The sequence below is a fragment of the Elaeis guineensis genome, chromosome 4 (assembly GCF_000442705.2).
Source record: "Elaeis guineensis isolate ETL-2024a chromosome 4, EG11, whole genome shotgun sequence".
NCBI classification, from domain to species: Eukaryota; Viridiplantae; Streptophyta; class Magnoliopsida; order Arecales; family Arecaceae; genus Elaeis; species Elaeis guineensis.
Window position 1 is genome coordinate 125,599,569 of NC_025996.2, and position 21,246 is coordinate 125,620,814.

At 40.8% G+C, this 21,246-nt stretch overlaps 1 protein-coding gene across 1 annotated transcript; it reads right to left on the minus strand.

The window, feature by feature from the left end:
* Window positions 1–1,079: 1,079 nt before the first annotated feature.
* LOC105042467 (protein PSK SIMULATOR 1) lies at window positions 1,080–2,814 on the minus strand. Its single transcript, XM_073256764.1, has one exon. The coding sequence runs from the start codon at window positions 2,647–2,649 to the stop codon at window positions 1,231–1,233; it is 1,419 nt and encodes a 472-aa protein (XP_073112865.1). The 5' UTR covers window positions 2,650–2,814; the 3' UTR covers window positions 1,080–1,230.
* Window positions 2,815–21,246: the final 18,432 nt, after the last annotated feature.

The following is a 21,246-nucleotide window of genomic DNA, read 5'->3' on the forward strand; positions in this document are numbered from 1 at the left end:
CTCAGAGGAGATCTAATTTTTCTCTGAAAGTAATGAAATTTCTATCTATTTGACCAAAAATAGGAGCAATACTAAAATAACAATCAAGCATGTCACTCCCATCCCCCCTTCTTTCTCTTTCTCTCTCTCTCTCGCAACCTGCAACTATCCAGTCAGCTGCTCCATTTACACAGGTGGGAGACAGCTTAAACAAATGGCATGACGTATGTGATGAGTTCACCATGATTGATGCCATCGAACCCTATGTGTCCGAATCCATCACCAGAACACACCTCTCCTTATCCCCCCCGCCCCCCGCCCCGGGATATAAACGAACCACTAACAAACCCATTAGGAAAACGTTACATAGCTTTCAAAGCATTTCAATCTCTTCCTTCAATTCATGGTATAGCTCATATCATGTTTTAAAAATTGTACAATATTCAATCTAACGGTGGATGTTGTGAAAAAGATCAATCGGTCAACCCGAGCCGCTCAAGAAATATGGATCCTTCGAAGGGCCAGAACACAAAAAAAGAGTTCATTTAATGAACGGTCGTGATCAGCTCACACACGCGAAGCCAGATCCGGCATGGGGACCGTAGCGCCGGGTTGCTCTGTTTGTGGGGCCATTCAAATGCGTCCGGATAACGTCACTACTCACTCCATCGCTCCTGCTTTTGCCCAAAAGAGAGCAAGCGTAGAAGAAGAATCATAACCTACTTTTTTGTCCCTTTCTTTGGTGGAAGGAGATGGATTAGATCCCGTCCTCTCCTTTCCCATTGCAGAGGTCAAATGGCCACAGTTTGTTGCACCCGGAGCAGAATTCTTATAGAGGAGAAGGAATTAAAATTTACTAGCTAGGATCCAAACCAAAGAAGCACACGGACATAAAAAGATACTAGATCCACCACCTGGGTTGTTCTTGATAAACATATATAGAAACATGATTTCATCTCTTTTTTATTTACACTAGGCTCAGAGTTCATCATACATCTCAAACAAAGAACATCTTCAAAATCCAAACAATAACTTGGACCAAAAAAAAAAGGGTTACATGTTAGTCAGTTGATTACATGCACCACGTACAGTAGGAGGGATTTTTAATGTAGTTTTATGCATGATAAAAACCAGTCGATCAAGATCACACGGCCTTGGATTTTGAATAGCATCGAGAAGAAAGGAAATGGAAGGGATTAGATTAAAAAGAGAAAATCGTAGGGGGAAAAAAAAAAAGGAAGGCCAGATGCCTTAGAATTCCAGGCACTTGTTTTCGTTGGAATCCATGTGCTTCAGCGCGGCCCGAGCGGCCATCTCCCTCTCAAACCTCCAAACATAGTTGAGGCCGACGAGCAGCTCGGCGATGGCGGCCTCCACCTTCTCCCGGTTGGCGAAGAAGAGCGTCTGGAGGAGGAGCACGCCGTTCCGGGGCGCCACCGCAGCAGCGCTCCGCCTCCCCTCGAAGCTCCGCTCCCCCTGCCACCGTACGGTGTCGTGCGCCACCGGCCCCAGCCACTCACCGATCCTCGCCAGCGCCTCCCGCCACTCCGCCGCCAGCGCCGTGTCGGTGGCCGACCCCCACCCACCCACCCCCTTCAGCCGCCGCCGCAGAATTCCCCTCACGCTCGCCGGCAGCATGTTGTACAAATCATCCCTTGCATCCGGCCTGACCGCCCTCGGCGACCGGATCATCTTCTCGATCGCTATTATAATATTCGCGTAATGCAATGCAAGCGCCGCGGCTCCCAAAGTCGTCGGTGGCGGCACCAACATCGCCGAATTCGACTCTAAGATGCCGCATTGCTGCTGCTTCTTGGACGGCGATGCAGGCGGAGGTGGTGATGTCGCGTCGGAAGATGGGTAGACGGTAGCCGAGAGGCTGCACGGGAGGCGATGTGACTCGAATCCAATGCCGAATACCTGTTTGATTCTTGCGAGAACGGTGAATGACGAGCGGGCGAGCAGCGAGAGCACGGTGTCGAAGGTGCAGCTCCATAGGGAGGTCTGCTTCAAATACTTGACCTCCTGCCGCTGCCAGAAGATCTTTTGCTGGAGTTCGGCGATGGCCGAGATTTTGCTCGCCGGGCGGTTCTTGTTGCACCCGCCGCCGCACTGCAGGAGCTTCCGTAGCCCGTGCTCTGCCTCCGAGAGCTCCTCCATCTCTTTATACAAAGCGGCGGTGGATGCTACATAGCGATCCATCTTCTTGGCTTTGCTCTCCATCTCCTTCCAGCTCATAACCCACCGGTGAGGGTCGTGGCCGGAGTCGGAGAATTCCTTGAATATCCGGTAGAATTCACGTAGGCACGGATCGGTGCAGCGGCTGCTTAAGGTGGTGGAGGCTGACACGGCGATGAGGCGGAGGGTATCGACGAGCTCGGCGCAAGCGAGGCTGAGGAGGAAGGAGTCATCGTCGGAGACGATCTTGCGAATTCCTTGCGAGGCGATGGTCTCGTGGCGGAGGCGGGCGATCTGCACATCGGAGAGGGAGCGCCATAGATGGAGGAACTTGGACATGAGGCTGGCGATCTCGAAGGCAAGGATGCCAACATGGGCCTTCTTGCGGCTGATGATGGCGATGGCGTCGGTGGCGTTCATCGTCGACCGGACCGAGTCGAGGCTGGTCGAGATGGCTGACCTCACTTTGGTGAGCCATGACTCTAGAGCCATGGGATCTGGCTTTGAGGAATAAAAAGGAAGATGAAGAGAGGATGGTGCCTAATTTATTTGTTTGGAGCAAAGAGATAGAGGGGAAAATGATGAGAGATAGGAGTTGTAAGGATAAGGATAATAAAAAAAAGGAATGGAGAGAAGAGGTTGGTGGGTGGGCGAGTGAGCTCGTGGGATGTTGAAAGCTAAGATGGTACATATATTAGGAAAAATGGAAGGAAGAGATGGAGAGTTGCGGTGGGGAAAGGTAAGTGGGAAAGGTCGCCTAGCATTGGTTTGGGGATGGGAAACGCAAAGTAGTCGGTCTATTTCTGTAACTGTAGACACCTTTTGACTTCTTGATTCTTTCCTTCTCCAACCAGTATCCTGTTTCCACCAACTTTAATTAGAAGCTTGAGAGCACAGGTCTTGCAAATGTCATTGGATGGTAGTGGTTGATATAAAACCCGTTTTTTAAGGAAGTTGATGTATATCATGTTAGGTATTGTTCATGATATCGAACCCAACCATTTTGACTTGTCTCCTATAATTATTTTTTCTCTAATTTTTTTTTGTTAGATTTGGAAAACCCTATTGTATTGAAAGTTTCTTATATTGCATGGCTACGTATAAGGTTCCTATTGTTTGATACTAAATATTTGCCGGAACGGTGATATCACGTCATCGTTATAATAAATCAATCATCAGTCGGAAACGAGTGAAATATATAGGGATAATGTTAGGTATAATTCATAAAAATTGATAAAATATACAATAATTGATGAAACATGAAGGCTGTTATTGATTTGTTACAAATTTAGTACGGTACCATCGTTGCAACGATTTTTTTTTCGTTGAATAGATATATTGTTGTTTGAATACTGCTTGGGGATGCATCTCGGTTGGTGGCTTGCACGTGCACTGCAGACAAGAGCGTGCGGAAAGGAGTCCACGGGGAGTCCGGATTCTCTGTTCTCCTCTCCGTTGCTTTCCATGTTACAACATTAATTGGTGGGCAGCCACCAGTTGTGCATCGTTTGGACCCACCATTCCATGCCAGTTCATGGAGGAGACGTGGGTTTCCTCTGCGATCGGTCGAAGCCACCCTTAGAAGATGAGAGTCGCTTCCTCCTACCTCCTTGGGCGATCTTTCTCCATCGAGTCCAACTCGCAATCCTCGGCGCCAGCGGCAGCATCATCCAACACCTCACCTTTTCTCATGAAGCTGAACCCCTCGATCGTCTTCTCCCTCGCCCTCTACTACCATATTATCGGCACCCCGGCATTGCTATTATGGAGGAAGAGTCCTATAATGATGAAGGTAACATGGGAGAAGCCTAGCAGACCTCTCAAGCTTCCTTGTTTTCCTTTTTTTTTTTTTTTTTTTTTTGTGAGAGTTGTTTAATTTCTTCCTCTCTATAGAGAAATTATATTCAACGCTAGGTGCACCATATCAGCAACATGCTACGTCAATTAGATTTCTCAACATTAGTAATGCAGCTTGTTTTGGATTGTTACCCTTCTATGGGCTTCATTCATGGTGCAGCTTGTCTCGGATTATCAGCTGCTTCATCTTGTCTCAGATTGTTCTTGCGGCATGGCATGGTGCATTTGGTGTAAGTATAATTTATCCGCTCTTTAATCTCTGTGCAATATTGTTTATTTGGATGTGATCATCACTAGGAATCAAGGCCATCCATCTAGTCAACATTGTAATTCTACCGAATTAATGACATACGGACAGGTACAGAGTACTTACGGATCATGGCCAGATGCAGTTCAACCATCAGAGGATTTTGGGGTCCCATAACCACGGTGACTTGTCAGGATGCCCTCCTTCTAAACTCGATTTATATCGCAATTAAATGAGTTGGGAGTAATGCGTAGCACTTTAATATGGACTATTTGTAGGGATTTGTTCCAATGGCTGAGAATTTCTTGGGTTGCATGCAGTCCATTGTACCTGGCCTTACTTTTGGCTCAGAGTTTCTTGGGTTTTGACAATTGGAAGCACCTCTCTTCGTGTGGCTCTCGCAGCTCTAAGCTTACTTTTTACCCAAAAAAAAAAAAAACAGCACCATGTTCAATGATCAAGTTGGTTTTACTTTTGATTAGTGTTTTTTTTTTGGTAAAGAATTGATTAGTTTTGTTAAACAGAGCTTGAGCTGCAGGGTTTTGACTGGAATTGGATGATGTCAATTGAAAATATTGTTCTTTTAATGATGACTTTGATTTTAACTAATTTACTTGATATTTACAAAAAAAAAATTATTTACTCCTTATTTTGTGTTCTGACTCTCATGAATTGATGTATCTAAATACAAATTGTATAATGTATCTAATATACCAAAAGAAAATTAATACACTCCTTGAATCCACCAAAATAAGAGGAGCAATATGAAATTAAACATTCTTTTTATAAAAACAAAATCATCCAAGAAGAGATGGGTGATTTTGGTATAATTCTGTATGTTTGCATATACCTAGGCTAAGTTCCAATCCTATCAAGAATCTTATTTTTTCTATTGCAGAAGAAGTATAACCATTCATTGTAGAACAACTTAGATCGGCTCAACTTAGTATTTGAGTCATCACAGACTTTAACTCATCAATAAAATATGTTTTTATCTTTCAATTCCAGTCCATTTTAATTAACCTAACCGTTAAGCTCCATAGGAATTTTTTCGTCTTTTAGGGCAAGCAGTACAGTGCCGCTTTATCTTTTAATTAATAGGACAGAGTGCGGTATTTTATTAAGAATTGTGGAGAAAGTGACGTGAATTATGCTAGGAAAAAATTTTTTGTGGGAGACATCTTTTGAGCTGAGCTCATTATTTCGCTCCCTTTCTTAATAAATTTTTTCTCTTTCCAAAATGTTCCCTTGCACCATTGTTGCTAATTGCTTGTTTTAGATTCAGCACCAATAAATTTGACCTACATCAAAAACATATCATTCTGTGCTTAGTTATCCTTATCCATACATACATACATACATACATACATACATACATATATATATATATATATGAGCTGAAATAGGAAAAGTAATAAAAAAAGGAAATAAGAGAGAGAGAGAGAGTATTAATATAGTTCCAGCATCCTTACAAAATTCTTACATGACATTCCCATGTAAATATTAGAATGCTACAAATAAAAACATGCAAGGCTCCTTGGGCCGGTTCTTCCCAGTTTAAATCAAACAAATTAGGGGAAAAAAACCTTACTGTTGGCGCAAGTGAGCAGTACAACTTTTATTAATTGCAGTGCGTCGAATAATTTGTAGTTTTCCATTGGAACTTAGCACCTTTAGTGTTGATACCGTCAGAATCCGTGCTAATAAGATGGTCATTGATAGAGAAAGCAGGAGAGGTTTGGGAAACCAAGCTGTGATGATGGGGCATCATGTCATATTCTTTCTTATACATAGCTCCAGATGCCAGGCTTTGCTGTGGAAGTAAACAAATAAACCCAGTCAGTCGAGTGCCATGATGGTTGGCTCCCCCTCCTTTTCAAACGCTAGCTTTTCTGAAAATCGTACTCCTTGCGAACTAGATACATCCAATAGGACCTATTCAGAAATTTCTAACTGGAAGTACCAAAATTAAGGTAGGGAGCGCGCGCGCACAATTTGAGTCTCAGGGGTTCCGGTGGTATCTTCCACACAAAAGGGTGATTGATTTTTTTTTTTTTTCTTTTTTATGACGTCAACCAATGGGTCACTTCTTGCATAGATTTTAAAGTCTTTTTTTTTCCATCTATTTACATAGATTTCGAAGAGAATATTGCAAAATCCAATAGTTGAAGTCGTAAAAAAGAAAGAGAATTATTCTATGCAAAAGATACAACCAGAATCTGAATTTTAGTAGAAGTTAATTGACCATCTTTAAAAGATATATAGACATGGACAAATCCACAAGAGCAAGACAAGTGCAAAACTTGTTTATAACTTCTAGTCCACCGAATAGCTTGGGTCTGGAAACTTGTTTCCAGTTAACCAAGTAGTGAATATCCTTGTAATGGTTTTTTCCCCTCGATAAGAAGCTCCTCCATTTTTTGTCTATTCTATCGATGACTTATTAGGGGATCAACAGTGAAGACATATCCAATAGGTTAGTATAAAACTAAGAACATAGTTTATGGGGTTAGTCATCCTCCTAGGGAGAAAACCTTATCTTCCCAAGCTGCCAACTTCCTCTCAATTTTTCTCTCAAGAAAACTCCAGTTGCTTAATGTTGGTTTGTGGTGGAGTGGTAGTTCAAGATAGGCTGTCGGCAATGTTGATAAATTGCAACCAATAATTTGGATGAAGATTTTGCTTACTCCTTCTGAGATTCCCAAGGTGTAAAAATTGCTTTTTTAAAAGTTGATGTTTAAACCTGAAAATAACTCGAAAACATAAAAGTTGAACTTTAGAACAAAAGCATACTGTCTGCTTGCATTGCACATCAGGAGAGTGTCATTCGTATATTGTATATTCAAAATTTTTTGAGTTGTTTTTAGAGATCGGATCCTCGTAATCAAATTATTTGAAGCTACGACATCGAGGAGGCGACTAGGGATATTTGCAACTAATATGAAAAGCACAAGGGAAAGGAGGTCACCCTGCCTCAATCCTCTCTTATTTTGAATCCAATGTGTTAGTTCTCCATTTATGAGAAGAGCCATTTTGCTGGACGTCAGGATTTTTTGATCCAGGATTGCCATTTTGGATTGAAACCTTTGAATTCTAAGAGTGAGAGGAGGAAAAACCAGCTGATCTTGTCAAAAGCTTTCTTGAAGCCAACTTTCAAAACTAGACCCTTTTGTTTTGTTTTGCAGCAATGAGGGATGATCTCCATGGTAGTTAGATAGCAATCTATGATTTATCTAGCTTTAATGAAGGCTGATTGAGAATCCTTTACAGGACGATCTATGAATTTTGAAAGTTTGTTTGCTAAAGTTTTAGTAAAAATTTTGAGAATTCCATGAAAAGGCTAATAGGTTTGTAGTCACTTGTTTCCATTCCATTTTTTTGAGGACCAAGGTGGTGTAAGAGTAGTTGAGTCTATGTAGGTCTGTTTTGTTATAGAGCATATTTGAGAAAAATTTGATCATGTCGTCCTGAATTATGTCCCAAAAGTGTTGATAGAATAAGATTGAGAATTCTTCTGACCTTGGTGATTTATCTTTTGCCAAGCTAAAGAGGACGTTTTTAATCTCTTCTTCTGAAAATGGAGCTTCAAGTTCGCTAAGATTTTTCTAATTTCCTGAGTATATGACGTCTTAGTTTAGCTGAATTACAGTTCTTTCCTCTGTGCCCAATAGACTCGAGTAAAATTTGGAGAAAGCTTTTTTGATCTGTTCTTGGCTGTTGATGAGCTTACCTTGGTCCTCAATCTAGGCGATTATATTTTTTCTTTTCTTGGCATTCGCTGTTATATGAATGAATTTAGTATTCTTGTCTCCATATCTTAACCTATTAGCTCTAATTCTCTGCTCCCAAAGAATATTTTTTTTTTTTTTTTTTGATGTAATAGGCAATGATACCACCCGTATTTTATTATTGAATTAGGAAATTATAGAAAAGGAGAAGAATATCTTCTTATAGGAGAACTTGTCGCAATTCAAGCTTTAGTTTCTCTCTTTGGCTCTTCTCCTCATCTGAAGATGGTTGCTGTCTTCCTGAATATCAAACTGTAGGATTTGTCTCTTGATCTCCTCTTTTTTTTTTTTCCTGATAATATTTTCATTTGTTGTTCAGTTCCACTTTTTTAGTTTTTCTCTGAGCAATCTCAATTTCGTCACCAAGTTCGATGCTACATCTTGAGTCGATGGGGCTGTGATCCACCATTATTTTATCTTGTCATCGAATCTAGGAACTATGAACCAGAAATCCTCAAAGTGAAACCTCCTCTTAGCCCACAGATTTTGCTCGAATTCGAGTTTGATAGGCATATGATCACAAGTAGTTTTTGTAAGAGGTGTTAGAATGGAGTTAGGAAAGAGGGTAAACCATTCTAGGGAAACAAAATAGTGATCAAGCTTTGTTAGGGTGGGATTATTTCAATGGTTCGATCAAGTGAAACTAAGGTTGTTCAGATTGATTTCATTTAGCATCAAAGAGTCAATAAAGGCATTGGACTTTGAGGACCGGACTAGTTATTTCTGATCTGGTATAGTTCCGCCAAAAATTCACCCTTAAGATTTCTGTTTGTGGGACCATACACATTCGTCAGCACCCATTCGGTCATAATAGAATCTAGGAGGTGGTGAATTGTGCTGAGAGTGAATTCTCCTTGCCACTTGGTTGACCCTCCAATGTAACAAGGGTTGCAACACGTTAGAACACCTTCATAAGTTCCTACAGCTGACACAACACTCCTAGCGCGTAGCTGATTGCCACAAACCGAAGAAAAGAATCTATCACTTGTTTCGGTGATTTTAGTTTCCCGTAAGCATGCTATCATGCATTTCGAGGTTATGATTGTATCCTTTCCTTTTTAGTGCCCAAACCACAAACATTCCAGTAGATCAATGCCATATGTTCGGTGGATAATAAACCACCAAAATACTCGAACTAAGAAAGAACATTGCTGCTTTAATTTCGACGATGGGGAAAGAAAAACACAGCTATTTGTTGTGAAAGCAGACATTACACTTACAGGGGACACAAAACAGTAAGACAGAACTCTGAAATGTTTTGGATTTCAGCACCAAAACAAGGAAGAGCATTTCAGTTTTGCTCGCCATCCAGCTTGGTAATAACATTTCCTTCGCATCTTGTTTCTATGCATCTTCTTTCGTGTGAATTTACTGTTGGATCATCCACCACACAATTCTCAAAGGTTTTGAACTACATCATTCATTAATTTATCTGCATATATAAAGATCTGGTAGCAGATTCACGCGAAGGAAAGTGAATCCTTCTTTCGCATGAAAGATTCAGCCCCGGCCCATCATATATTTGCATATATATGACCTTTATGATTTCGATATTTGTATAAATATCAACTTCATGACATCGATTTGAAGTCAAAAAAAGCTCAGCGCTCGCATAAAGGTGGTGGTAAAGGACCGCGTACAGTAATCAGCCCAAGGGACTGCCTTTGACGCACGTACGCAGCAACAGGCATCATGCAAGCGGGGACGCTCCTGTGCTCATACTGCCTCTTACTTTAAGCCAACTCACTGTTCCATATATGACCATTATCCAATTCATTCCATGCACCAGCTTTCAAGTCTATGCGCCTGACAGCTTATCCTTCACCCAGTAACATCTTTCAGCGCCAGCTCTTTTTAACCAATACGCATTCCATGATTCTTATAGTTGTTTCTTCTCCCCAATGTGAATAAATTCTGCTACGATTTGTTGAGTTTTTTGTTCTGCTTGAAAGCAAGCAAAGCTTCAGTGCTGTAATAAATATAATTAGGATGTAATGATCGTTTTTCTAGGACCTACTCTTTTGCTCCTAGATTCTCTCCTTATATACATATATACCCATCCTCGCATGAGTGATCTGTAGTTATCAACTCAAGATCCTTTTAATGATCATCATTAAAAGATAGACAATAATATCATATATGACATATAAAACTATCTTGTTTAATGTCTGGCCATCTCCTGATGGCGACCATTGGATGCTGTGCAACATCCTATGGTGCAAATATTTGCGCACTGCAGAGAATCCCTACTCGTAGCTATGACATATAAGATGAGGCCCGATGTCAATCTCTTATGCTGACCTAGTGCGATTAATGGGAACGTTGACCATTGTCAAGAAATTCTTCAGTTGTGGAAGTCCACATGGCACCATATTTATAGGCCAAAGTGACCATAGTGCATGCCCAAATATTGCCTCGAAGATTGATAGCCTTTTGAAGGTAGAATAAAAAGGTGGTGACACCAGGGAGGCACAATGGAGGAGGGTAGTGGGCTGGCCAGCCTTTCCTTAACTGGTGGCCAGAGGCGCGCGGTCAGCTCCACTCAATGGCCTCTCGCCCACTGGCCCTCCTTGACGGAGACCTTTTGTGCACATTACTCGGATCCCACCACGGGGGTGGTGGCTTCTGGAGACGAGGAGGGCCTCCGCATCTATCAATGGTTTTGCCCCCAGTGCGAGAGGAGACAATGATGAAGACCCCAGGCTCATGCCGGCATGCCCCCTCCACCCCTCCCCCTCCCCATCCATTCATTAATTCCAAGGTCCCCAAAGATGCTTCCTCTCATCTTTTAATCAGAAACAAGCAAAGAAAGAGAGGAAGAAGAAATCCAGAGAGAGAGAGAGGCGGGGACTTGTTCCACTTTACATGGACAGTATACAAAGAGATGGTCCCAACAAGGAGGAATCCCTATCATATCCGTGTTTCCTCCTCTTTGATTTGGAATTAAAGATGGACTGGAGTGCATGTGGGTGGCTATCATTTTGTCCTGGGTGGAGGCCCGGAATTAGCCATTTCAACCATGGAGATGCAGGGAGAGTTGAATGGTCTTCTCATCATGGTAGGTGGTGGATGCGACTCAAAGACATTGGTGGAAGAATAACTGGTTAACCAACCCCATAAGAGATCTTATTTCCTCAGACTAAGGATTTCATTGATAAATCTGAAAGAGACCATGGGCTAGAAATAATTGTCAAAGCTATCTATCTATATGTATGTTATGACCTGCCCAATTGAGCCCTAAATTCTGTTGGAAATAGTGTTCCAAAGTCAATCGTCAGCCTGTTGACGTTTGTACTCCTTTTGTATTAGTATATGAATTATAAATAAATAAAAGTTATTTTGACATTTTTTCATCACAAATGTTTCATCTTCTAATGAACTCCTGTGTTGTAGTGAAGTCCTTAGGACTATTTAGACTCGACAAAGGAGGATTTGTCGCTTAGTCCTTAAACATGTTTGCGACCAAATGATATGTTGTTATCAAGGACGACAACGTTTATCGAGCATAGATCGTTGTGTGCCATATGGGTTGGTTGTCCTCATAACCAAAGAGTGTGGAGACACTGGTATGGCATACAAGTGAGATGTAATGGTACATCTGCACTGAACGTGACCGACTCTGGAGCTATTTCTGCTATCAAGATTTGCTCCGATGGGATATGGGTATAAATGTCCCTCCGACCTGAGACCGCCATGGTGACTTGCAAGCAACTCACTGCACTTAGGCACTGAACTACCTGAATTTCTAATTCAGTGACGGAAGGCTGCTTGGTGTAGTCAAGTACTTGACTTGTCGGTGCGTGTGTCAAGATGGGATTGACCACTCCAGTTTATGAGCTGTATACAGTCGTGTTTCAATTTAGTAAAACCTTGGCCAGAGTAGTCCTAGTGAGGAGTCACAGGACTAATTGAGTTGAGCATGATTCGGATGATTTCATCAGGATTGACAGTTTAACCCTGAGTCGTCCTAAACACAGGGGTCAAAAGAGATGAATTATGCAGTAACCATATTCACGTAGGTTCTGAATGTTGTGATTGCGACTATTCGACCTATCTGATCGTCGGATACCATTGCTAGATGGTCACTTCGATTAGTACAGGAATTGGTTCCTGTGCTACCGGCTTAGGTTCGAACCTGCGGGGTCACACACATTAGAGGTTCCTTTCTGATCTGATGGCTGATTATGAGTCTTATGTGTCTGAGACTCTATGATTGAGAATTAGGATTCTCTGATCATGAGTTCCACACATTTTGGGTACCGGGGTAAAGATTTTGAATTTTAAATTTTGAATTTGAAATTTGAATTCTTTGATCAGGGTTTCATATCGATGGTCTCTGATGCCTAATTACCCATCGAATTTGGACTCAATATTTATGAGAGATTTAATTAGTGATTTGATCGCTAATTAACTCAATTTGATTGAGTAATTATTTTTAGATCAAGTCCAATTGAATTGGATTCAGTTTGGATTGACCCGATTAAGTTAAGTATTGATCTAATCGCTAAGGTGGTTTAGTCCCTGATTTGATCAGGGGTTAGGCTTAGTTAATTCCTGATTTGATTAGAATTTTATTGAGCCTAATTAAGCCTAATTGTGTTGGATTTAATCTGGTCTAATTGTGCTTAACCTATTTTAATTAGGTTGGCTCAATTTGAATCAAACCACCTTGTTTTAAATTTCCTACGCCACCCAACTTTCTTGCGCCCATTTGAATTCACGAGAAAAAATTTTCTCATGAATTTTCTCCCACGCAAAGCTCTCTCACGCCCATATTTCTGTGCGCCAATTATTTGGATTAACTTGGTTTGTTACCCATCCAAATTCAAAGGGGTTTTGAATTTGAATGGATAACCAAATAACCATTATCCAGCTTATCCTCTTTTGTGTGCCCCATATTCCACACGAGAAATGGTTTCTCGTGAAAGTCTCTACACACAAAAAAGGGCCACGCCATCTCTTCTTTCTCGCACAAATGGATGAGGATAAGATTGGTTGGCACTTGAATTCAAATTTGATTTGAATTCAAGTGAGCAACCACCTCTTCTTATCCACTCACACGCTTTCAACATCTCTTGCGATGTTTTATAAAATGAGAAAGGGAGGAGGCATGGAAAAAAGAAGAAAGCAGAGATAAGGGGTGTGGGGAGGTTCTGAAAAAATTTTGAAGTGTTCAAAATTTATCGAGAGGAGAGAAAAAGGAGAGAGAAGTGGGCGCAGGATTTTTGGTGTGTACCCTAGGGTTTCTACCTAGGGTTCGGGAAGTGAGATTGGTATGCCATGAGTGTCGTGAGTCCACCAAATTTCAGGAAGAGATCCATCAACCTCTCAACCAATCGTGCAGACGATCCAGAGCGTCCGAGGAGTCAGCACACATCGATCGAAGGAGTTCGATCAATATCAGCCATCAAAAGGGTGAAATCACGAACTAGCATTCGTAAGGAGCCGATCAGACGGGAGCTTCGTGTAGATGATCCGTAGAGATCAGACACTAGTGTGGCTGCGACGTGACGATCAGAGCCCCCTGACGGTGATCAGATTATGGTGATCGACTACCCACAAAAGGTGATGTGTTCTGAACACAGTACAGTAAAAAGTTTACTGTTTCAAATTTAAATTTTAAATTTAAATACATGCTGTTGTATCATATTTAGATCCTAGTGTAGGGTTAATTAGTATTAATTAATGAGATTAATTAATAATTCTACTGTAAAATAATAATTTTAAAAAGTTTTAAAATTATCATTTTACCCCTGCACTGAATTTTTTCTTCAAATGGTATCAGAGCATGGTTCTAGAATATGATATACATATGCATGCGTAGATTAAGGTGTAATCTATAAGTTTAAATTTGAAATTCAGAATTTAAAATTTGAAATTTGTTAGAAGTTTCAAATTTGAAATTTAAAATTTAAAATTTGAATTTTAAAATTTAAAATTTAAAATTTGAAATTTATTTGAAATTTTAAATTCAAAATTTAAAATTTAAAATTCAAAATTTAAAATTTAAAATTCAAAGATTGAAAATTCGAAATTTGAAATTTGGTTGAAATCTTAAATTTGAAATTTAAAATTTAAAATTTAAAATTTAAAATTTAAAATTTAAATTTTAAAATTGGTATATTTAGATATACTTGATCCAAGTAGCAAGTAATCTAATTGGGTTGGTTGCCATGGCCGTCCGGTCATAGGAGAAAAGTAGGATTTAAAGGCCCTCTCTTCCCATTCGATGGGGTCTCCTATGGCGGTAGGGGTGCCGATGCAATTATATCCCATGCCGATGAAGCAGCGAAAGGACTTAATTATAAGATTTATCATGAATGTGTTAGATTAGATCTAAAAAAAATTCATGATTTATTTTGAGTTATTTTCTGTTATGAAATAAGCAATAGGATTGCTGTTTATGAATTGTGCTGATCCGTTTGTGAAATGAGTCAACACATTTGGTGAACAGAAAATAAAATCTTTCAAAATTTGAAAATTATTTTCGAAATGCCAAACCCTGACCCATCAGCCCAAGTACTTAATTAAAAAATTAAGTATTGTCTAGTAGGTCTAGAATTGTGAATTAAGACCTAAGACAATTGCATAAACTTGTGGGTCAATGAGTTAGATGAATTAGGTCCATAATTAGGTTAGACCTAAGGTTAGCTTAAAAAATAGACTAAATGGAGTAATTGGTCAAATCTAATCAAAAGTTGAATTAGATTAGGTCAAGGATACTCTAGACTCAACTTCAATAGTTGTAGTTGAATGGGTCCATGTCTTTAACTAGACCAAGATGGACTTAATTCATGGCTACACGGTGGAGCCCTATTTACTAAGTTGATCAAAATTAAAACTAATGAACCGGTTGGTGTCTAAGGTAAGTTCGGCAGTTTTGACTAGTGGTTCTTAAGCGGGAGCTACTCGCATTAATTCGATCATTGACGAGTTAATGACAAATCTCCACCACTGATCTCACTTACCTGGCCAATCTGGTAAGTTAGATTTTGATTAGATCACTTGGCGATTAGAGCTCACCCATGTCATTAGGTAAATCAGTGTGACTGATTTAGGTGCTCCTAATGCCAGCTTTAATTAAATCTTTTTTTAATCTGACTTGGTGAAGTTAGTAGGAGGATTGAAATTGGCTGAATGATTTCTTCTCTACTATCCTTTAATAAAATCCTCAAAAATTATTAGGTCCCTAAAATGATTAAGTTATAATGATAACTAAGTCAAAGCCTCCCATTAAGTGAGTGATAATGAGTCCATTAGTTCAATGATCATTGGAGGCCCAAAGGCCTGGTGCTTATTGGCTAATGGAATTATCATTCATAATATGATAATTTGGTTGAGTCTTTCTGATGGTGGTTAGGTTGGCCGGCCAAAGTCGGGCCTGATCATTTATTGGTCTGATTCATCAAATTAAGTCATGTTAATGGTTGGACCTAATCAGATCTTTTCAGTGGAGGCCAAAGCCTACTGATTAGGTTCTGGGGCAAAATCAATTACTAGAAGTTGTTTAGAGAAACAACTGGTTAAGAACCTACCCATAGATGCACATGGGTTGACCAACCAAAGTTGGGCTCGTGTGTAGTCTGTGTGGATTCTAGTACCCATTAAGGAATTAAAGTAATTCCTCGAATTGGAGGTTGAGGCTACCAGTTCGTAAAAATATTGAAAAAAATTTTAGACTAAAGTCCAAGTCTTTAGTATTAATTTATGTACTAATAGAGGTCTAATTTTTCTTTATACAGCTATGGCCACTACCCTGTCGCTCCGATCATTATTAGATAATGACAAGCTCATGGGACCTAATTTCGATAGTTGGTATCGAAAATTGAAAATTGTCCTTGAGCATGAGCGGATCCTTTATGTAGTAACGGATCCAGCACCTGAGGAGCCAGCTCCGAACGCTAGTAAGGCGATTAGAGACACTTACCAGAAGTGACTCAATGACCGCACTACCGTCCGATGTATTATGCTGGCAGCAATGAATGACGAGTTCAGCCACAGGTTTGAGAACGTCCAGCCACAGGAGATGCTTCAAATATTGAACGACTCTTTTGGCACGCCTGACGATGTTGAAAGGCACAAAACTAGTTGTGTCATTTTCAATGCTCGGATGAGGGATGGGGTCTCAGTCACTGATCATGTACTGTACATGATCGAGATGATTGAGCGCCTAAGCAAATTGGATTTTTCTCTGCACGAGCAGCTCGATAAGGATGCGATCCTTAATTCTTTGCCCAAGTCCTACCTCCCATTCTTTACTCATTTTCGAATGACAAAGCCTGCAGTAAACTACCACGGGTTGTTGGGGTTGCTGTAGAACTTTGAGAAGGATCACCAGCTCCATAAAAAATCGGTGAATGTAGTGGGAGGGTCTTCTTCTCGTCGTCGACCCTTTGAGAAGGGGAAGAAGAACAAGAAGAAGAAGAACAAGAAGGTGCAGCCTCATGCTGGGACGGTTGTACAGGGTCAGACCAAGAAGCGCAAGCCCGATCAGAGCCAGTGCGGAGTGCTTCTTTTGCAAGAAGCAGGGGCATTGGAAGAGGAACTATCCTCAATACATTGCCTCCCTGGACCCGAACAGGCCGAAGAAGAAGCAAGGTAATTATATGATAACTTTTTGCAACTTTTCCATTTGTGATACTACTGTCTGGGTATTGGATACCGGAAGCCCTTATCATATTTGTAATTCGATGCAGGGTCTGCAGGTCAGTAGGAGATTTGATGAAGGCGAGAGGTTCCTGAACGTTGAAGATGGAAGCAGAGTTCCAGTTCTAGCTTTAGGAATCATGAGTCTTGTCATCAATTCTCGTAATATAATTCTGAGTGAATGTCACTATTGTCCAAGTTTTTTATTAAATATTATTTCTGTAGGCCTTTTGGCCATGTATGGTTATGAATTTTTAATAAAAAAAAATATTTGTAATATCATTTTGAATGGTGTTACAATATTTATTGGATAATTAAATAACAGAATTTACTTACTATCACAGCCTGTTAATGTGGTTCAAAACTTCGGTAAATACCCTAGAATAGATAATGTGTCAGAAGTCTACCTTTGGCACTGTAGGCTAGGTCATATCAATAAGAACAGGATAAACAGGTTGGCTCAAGAAGAAATTCTTGAACTTGATGATTGTGAATCACTTCCAACCTGTGAGTCTTGTCTTCTTGGAAAGATGACCAAGTCACCTTTTACTGGAAAAGATGAGCGAGCCAGTGAACTCTTGGGTCTGGTACATTCTGATGTATGTGGACCTATGAGCTCAAGTGCAAGAGGTGGATATTTCTACTTCATAACCTTCACAGACGACCATCGAGGTATGGGTATGTCTACTTAATGAAGCATAAGTCGGAGTCGTTTGAAATATTCAAACTATTCTGAAATGAGGTAGAAAAATAAACTGGGAAGTGTATTAAAATTTTTCGATCTGATTGAGGAGGTGAATACCTTTCCAATGAGTTTCTGACATATCTAGGGGAGAATGGGATTCTCTCTCAGTGGACTCCACCTGGAACACCATAGCATAATGGTGTATCTGAAAGGAGGAATCGGACCTTATTGGACATGGTTCGATCCATGATGGGGTTTGCTGGTCTGCCGATTTCTCTCTGGGGATATATGCTCGAATCGGCTTGTTACCTTCTAAATAGAGTTTCGAGTAAGTTTGTAGCCAAAACGCCATATGAGATATGGATAGGACGTAAGCCAGCACTCTCGCACCTTAGGGTTTGGGGGTGTCTGGCTTATGTTAAACGTTTAATTACAGACAAGCTTGGACCTAGGTCTGACAAGTATAATTTTATAGAGTACCCAAAAGAGACCAAAGGGTATTATTTCTACCTTGCTAATCAGCAAAAGGTGTTTGTCAGCCTTAAGGCAATCTTTTTAGAAAAGGAGTTCCTTAGTGAAGGAACTGTTGCCTCTAAGGTCGAACTTGACGAAGTTCGACAGGTGAAAAATCCGACACATGTTACTAAACCTGAACCGGATTTGATTAGATCAGATCCGGAGCCCATTGATTATGCACCCTTAAGGCGGTCTGGTAGAGTACCACATCAACCGGACAGATACTATGGTTTTTTGGTCCGGAATAGCGATCCTGTCGAACTTGATGAAAACGATGAGGATCCGATCACCTACATGGATGCAATGCAGAGATCTGACTCTGAGAAATGGCTAGAGGCCATAAAATCCGAAATGGAGTCCATGAAGGTCAACGATGTGTGGACATTGGTTGACTCATCCGAAGGAGTAAAACCCATAGGGTGTAAGTGGGTCTTCAAGAGGAAGAGGGGCGCAGACGAAAAGGTGGAGACCTATAAAGCCCGTCTGGTTGCCAAGGGATATCATCAACGTTATGGTATAGACTATGACGAGATGTTTTTTCCTGTGGCAATGCTCAAATCCATTCGGATTATGCTTGCGATAGCTGCCCATCTAGACTATGAAATCTGGCAGATGGATGTGAAGACAGCTTTCCTAAACGGAGAGCTGGACGAAGAGGTATATATGATACAACCTGAAGGGTTCACATCCACAGATGAGTCTAAGGTATGTAAGCTACAAAGGTCCATTTATGGACTTAAGCAGGCATCTCGGAGTTGGAACATACGTTTTGATAGGACAATCAAAACGTATGGCTTCGTTAAGAACGGAGAAAAGCCCTGTATTTATAAGTGGGCTAATGATCCAGCAGTAGTATTTCTTGTATTGTATGTGGATGACATTCTCTTAATCGGAAATGATGTCCCTGCATTACAGGGAATAAAGATTTGGCTATCGTCACAGTTCTCCATGAAGGATCTGGGAGAAGCTTCCTACATCCTAGGGATGAGGATCTATAGGGATAGATCCAAAAGGTTGCTTGGCTTATCCCAGTCCATGTACATTGATACTATGTTGAAAAGGTTCAGCATGGAGAATTTCAAGAAAGGCTATCTACCGATAGGCCATAGAATTTTTCTCTCGAAAAGGGATTGTCCGACAACACCTCAAGAGAGAGAGCGTATGGATAGGATTCCATATGCTTCGGTAGTGGGATCTATCATGTACGCCATGACATGTACACGATCAGATGTGGCATACTCACTAGGGGTAGTGAGTAGATACCAATCTGATCCAGGAGAGAATCACTAGAAGGTTGTTAAAATCATCCTAAAGTATTTAAGAAATACTAAGGACCAGTGGCTTGTATATGGTGAATCGGACTTGAGACTTATAGGGTTTACCGACTCTAATTTTCAGTCTGATCGCGATGACAGCAAGAGTGTGTCAGGATTTATTTTTACCCTTAATGGTGGGCTGTCTGCTGAAAGAGTTCCAAGCAGCACACTATGGCTGATTCAGTATGCGAGGCAGAGTATATTGCTGCATCAGATGCTGCCAAAGAAGCGGTGTGACTGAGAAAATTCATCACCGAGCTCGGAGTAGCACCCTCCCTTGTTGGTCCAGTTTTGCTCTACTGTGACAGCTCTGGAGACATTGCTCAGGCGAAGGAACTGAAGGCACACCAGCAGACGAAGCATATTCTGCGCCGCTACCATCTCATCCGGGAGATCGTGGATCGAGGTGATGTCGACCTTCAGAAGATCGACGGGAAGGAGAACCTGACCGACCCATTCACTAAAGCCATTGCGGTGAAGGAGTTCAACGACTACAAGTCGAAGATGGGTATTAGATACTGCACCGATTGGCTTTAGGCCAAGTGGAAGATTGTTGGGAATAGTATTCCAAAGCCAATCGTCAGCCTGTTGACGGTTGTGCTCCTTTTGTATTAGTACATGAATTATAAATAAATAAAAGTTATTTTGGTATTTTTTTATCACAAATGTTTCATCTTCTAATAAACTCCTGTGTTGTGGTGAAGTCCTTAGGACTATTTAGACTCGACAAAGGAGGATTTATCGCTTAGTCCTTAAACCTGTTCGCGACCAAATGATACGTTGTTATCAAGGACGACAACGTTTATCGAGCATAGGTCGTTGTGTGCCATATGGGTTGGTTGTCCTCATAACCAAAGAGTGTGGAGACACTGGTATGGCATACAGGTGAGATGTAATGGTACATCTGCACTGAACGTGATCGACTCCGGAGCTATTTCTACTGTCAAGATTTGCTCCGATGGGATATGGGTATAAATGTCCCTCCGACCTGAGACCGCCACGGTGACTTGCAAGTAACTCACTGCACTTAGGCACTGGACTACCTGAATTTTTAATTCAGTGACGAAAGGCTGCTGGGTGTAGTCAAGTACTTGACTTGTCGGTGCGTGTGTCAAGATGGGATTGACCACTCCAGTTTAGGAGCTATGTACAGTCGTGTTTCAATTTAGCAAAATCTTGGTCAGGGTATTCTAGTGAGGAGTCACAGGACTAATTGAGTTGAGCACGATTCGGATGATCTCATCAGGGTTGACAGTTTAACCCTGAGTCATCCTAAACACAGGGGTCAAAAGGGATGAATTATACGGTAACCATATTCACGTAGGTTCTGAATGTTGCGATTGCGACTATTCGACCTATCCGGTCGTCGGGTATCATTGCTAGATGGTCACTTCGATTAGTACAGGAATTGGTTCCTGTGCTACCGGCATAGGTTCGAACCTGCGGGGTCACACACATTAGAGGTTTCTTTCTGATCTGATGGCTGATTATGAGTCTTATATGTCTGGAACTCTATGATTGAGAATTAGGATTCTCTGATCATGAGTTCCACACATTTTGGGTACCGGGGTCAAGATTTTGAATTTTAAATTTTGAATTTGAAATTTGATTTCTTTGATCAGGGTTTCATATCGATGGACTCTGATGCCTAATTACCCATCAGATTTGGACTCAATATTTATGAGAAGTTTAATTAGTGATTTGATCACTAATTAACTCAATTTGATTGAGTAATTATTTTTAGATCAAGTCCAATTGAATTGGATTCAGTTTGGATTGATTCGATTAGGTTAAGTGTTGATCTAATCGCTAAGGTGGTTTAGTCCCTGATTTGATCAGGGGTTAGGCTTAGTTAATTTCTGATTTGATTAGAATTTTATTGAGCCTAATTAAGCCTAATTGTGTTGGGTTTAATCTGGTCTAATTATGCTTAACCTATTTTAATTAGGTTGGCTCAATTTGAATCAAACCACCTTGTTTTAAATTTTCTGCGCCACCCAACTTTCTTGCACCCATTTGAATTCACGAGAAAAA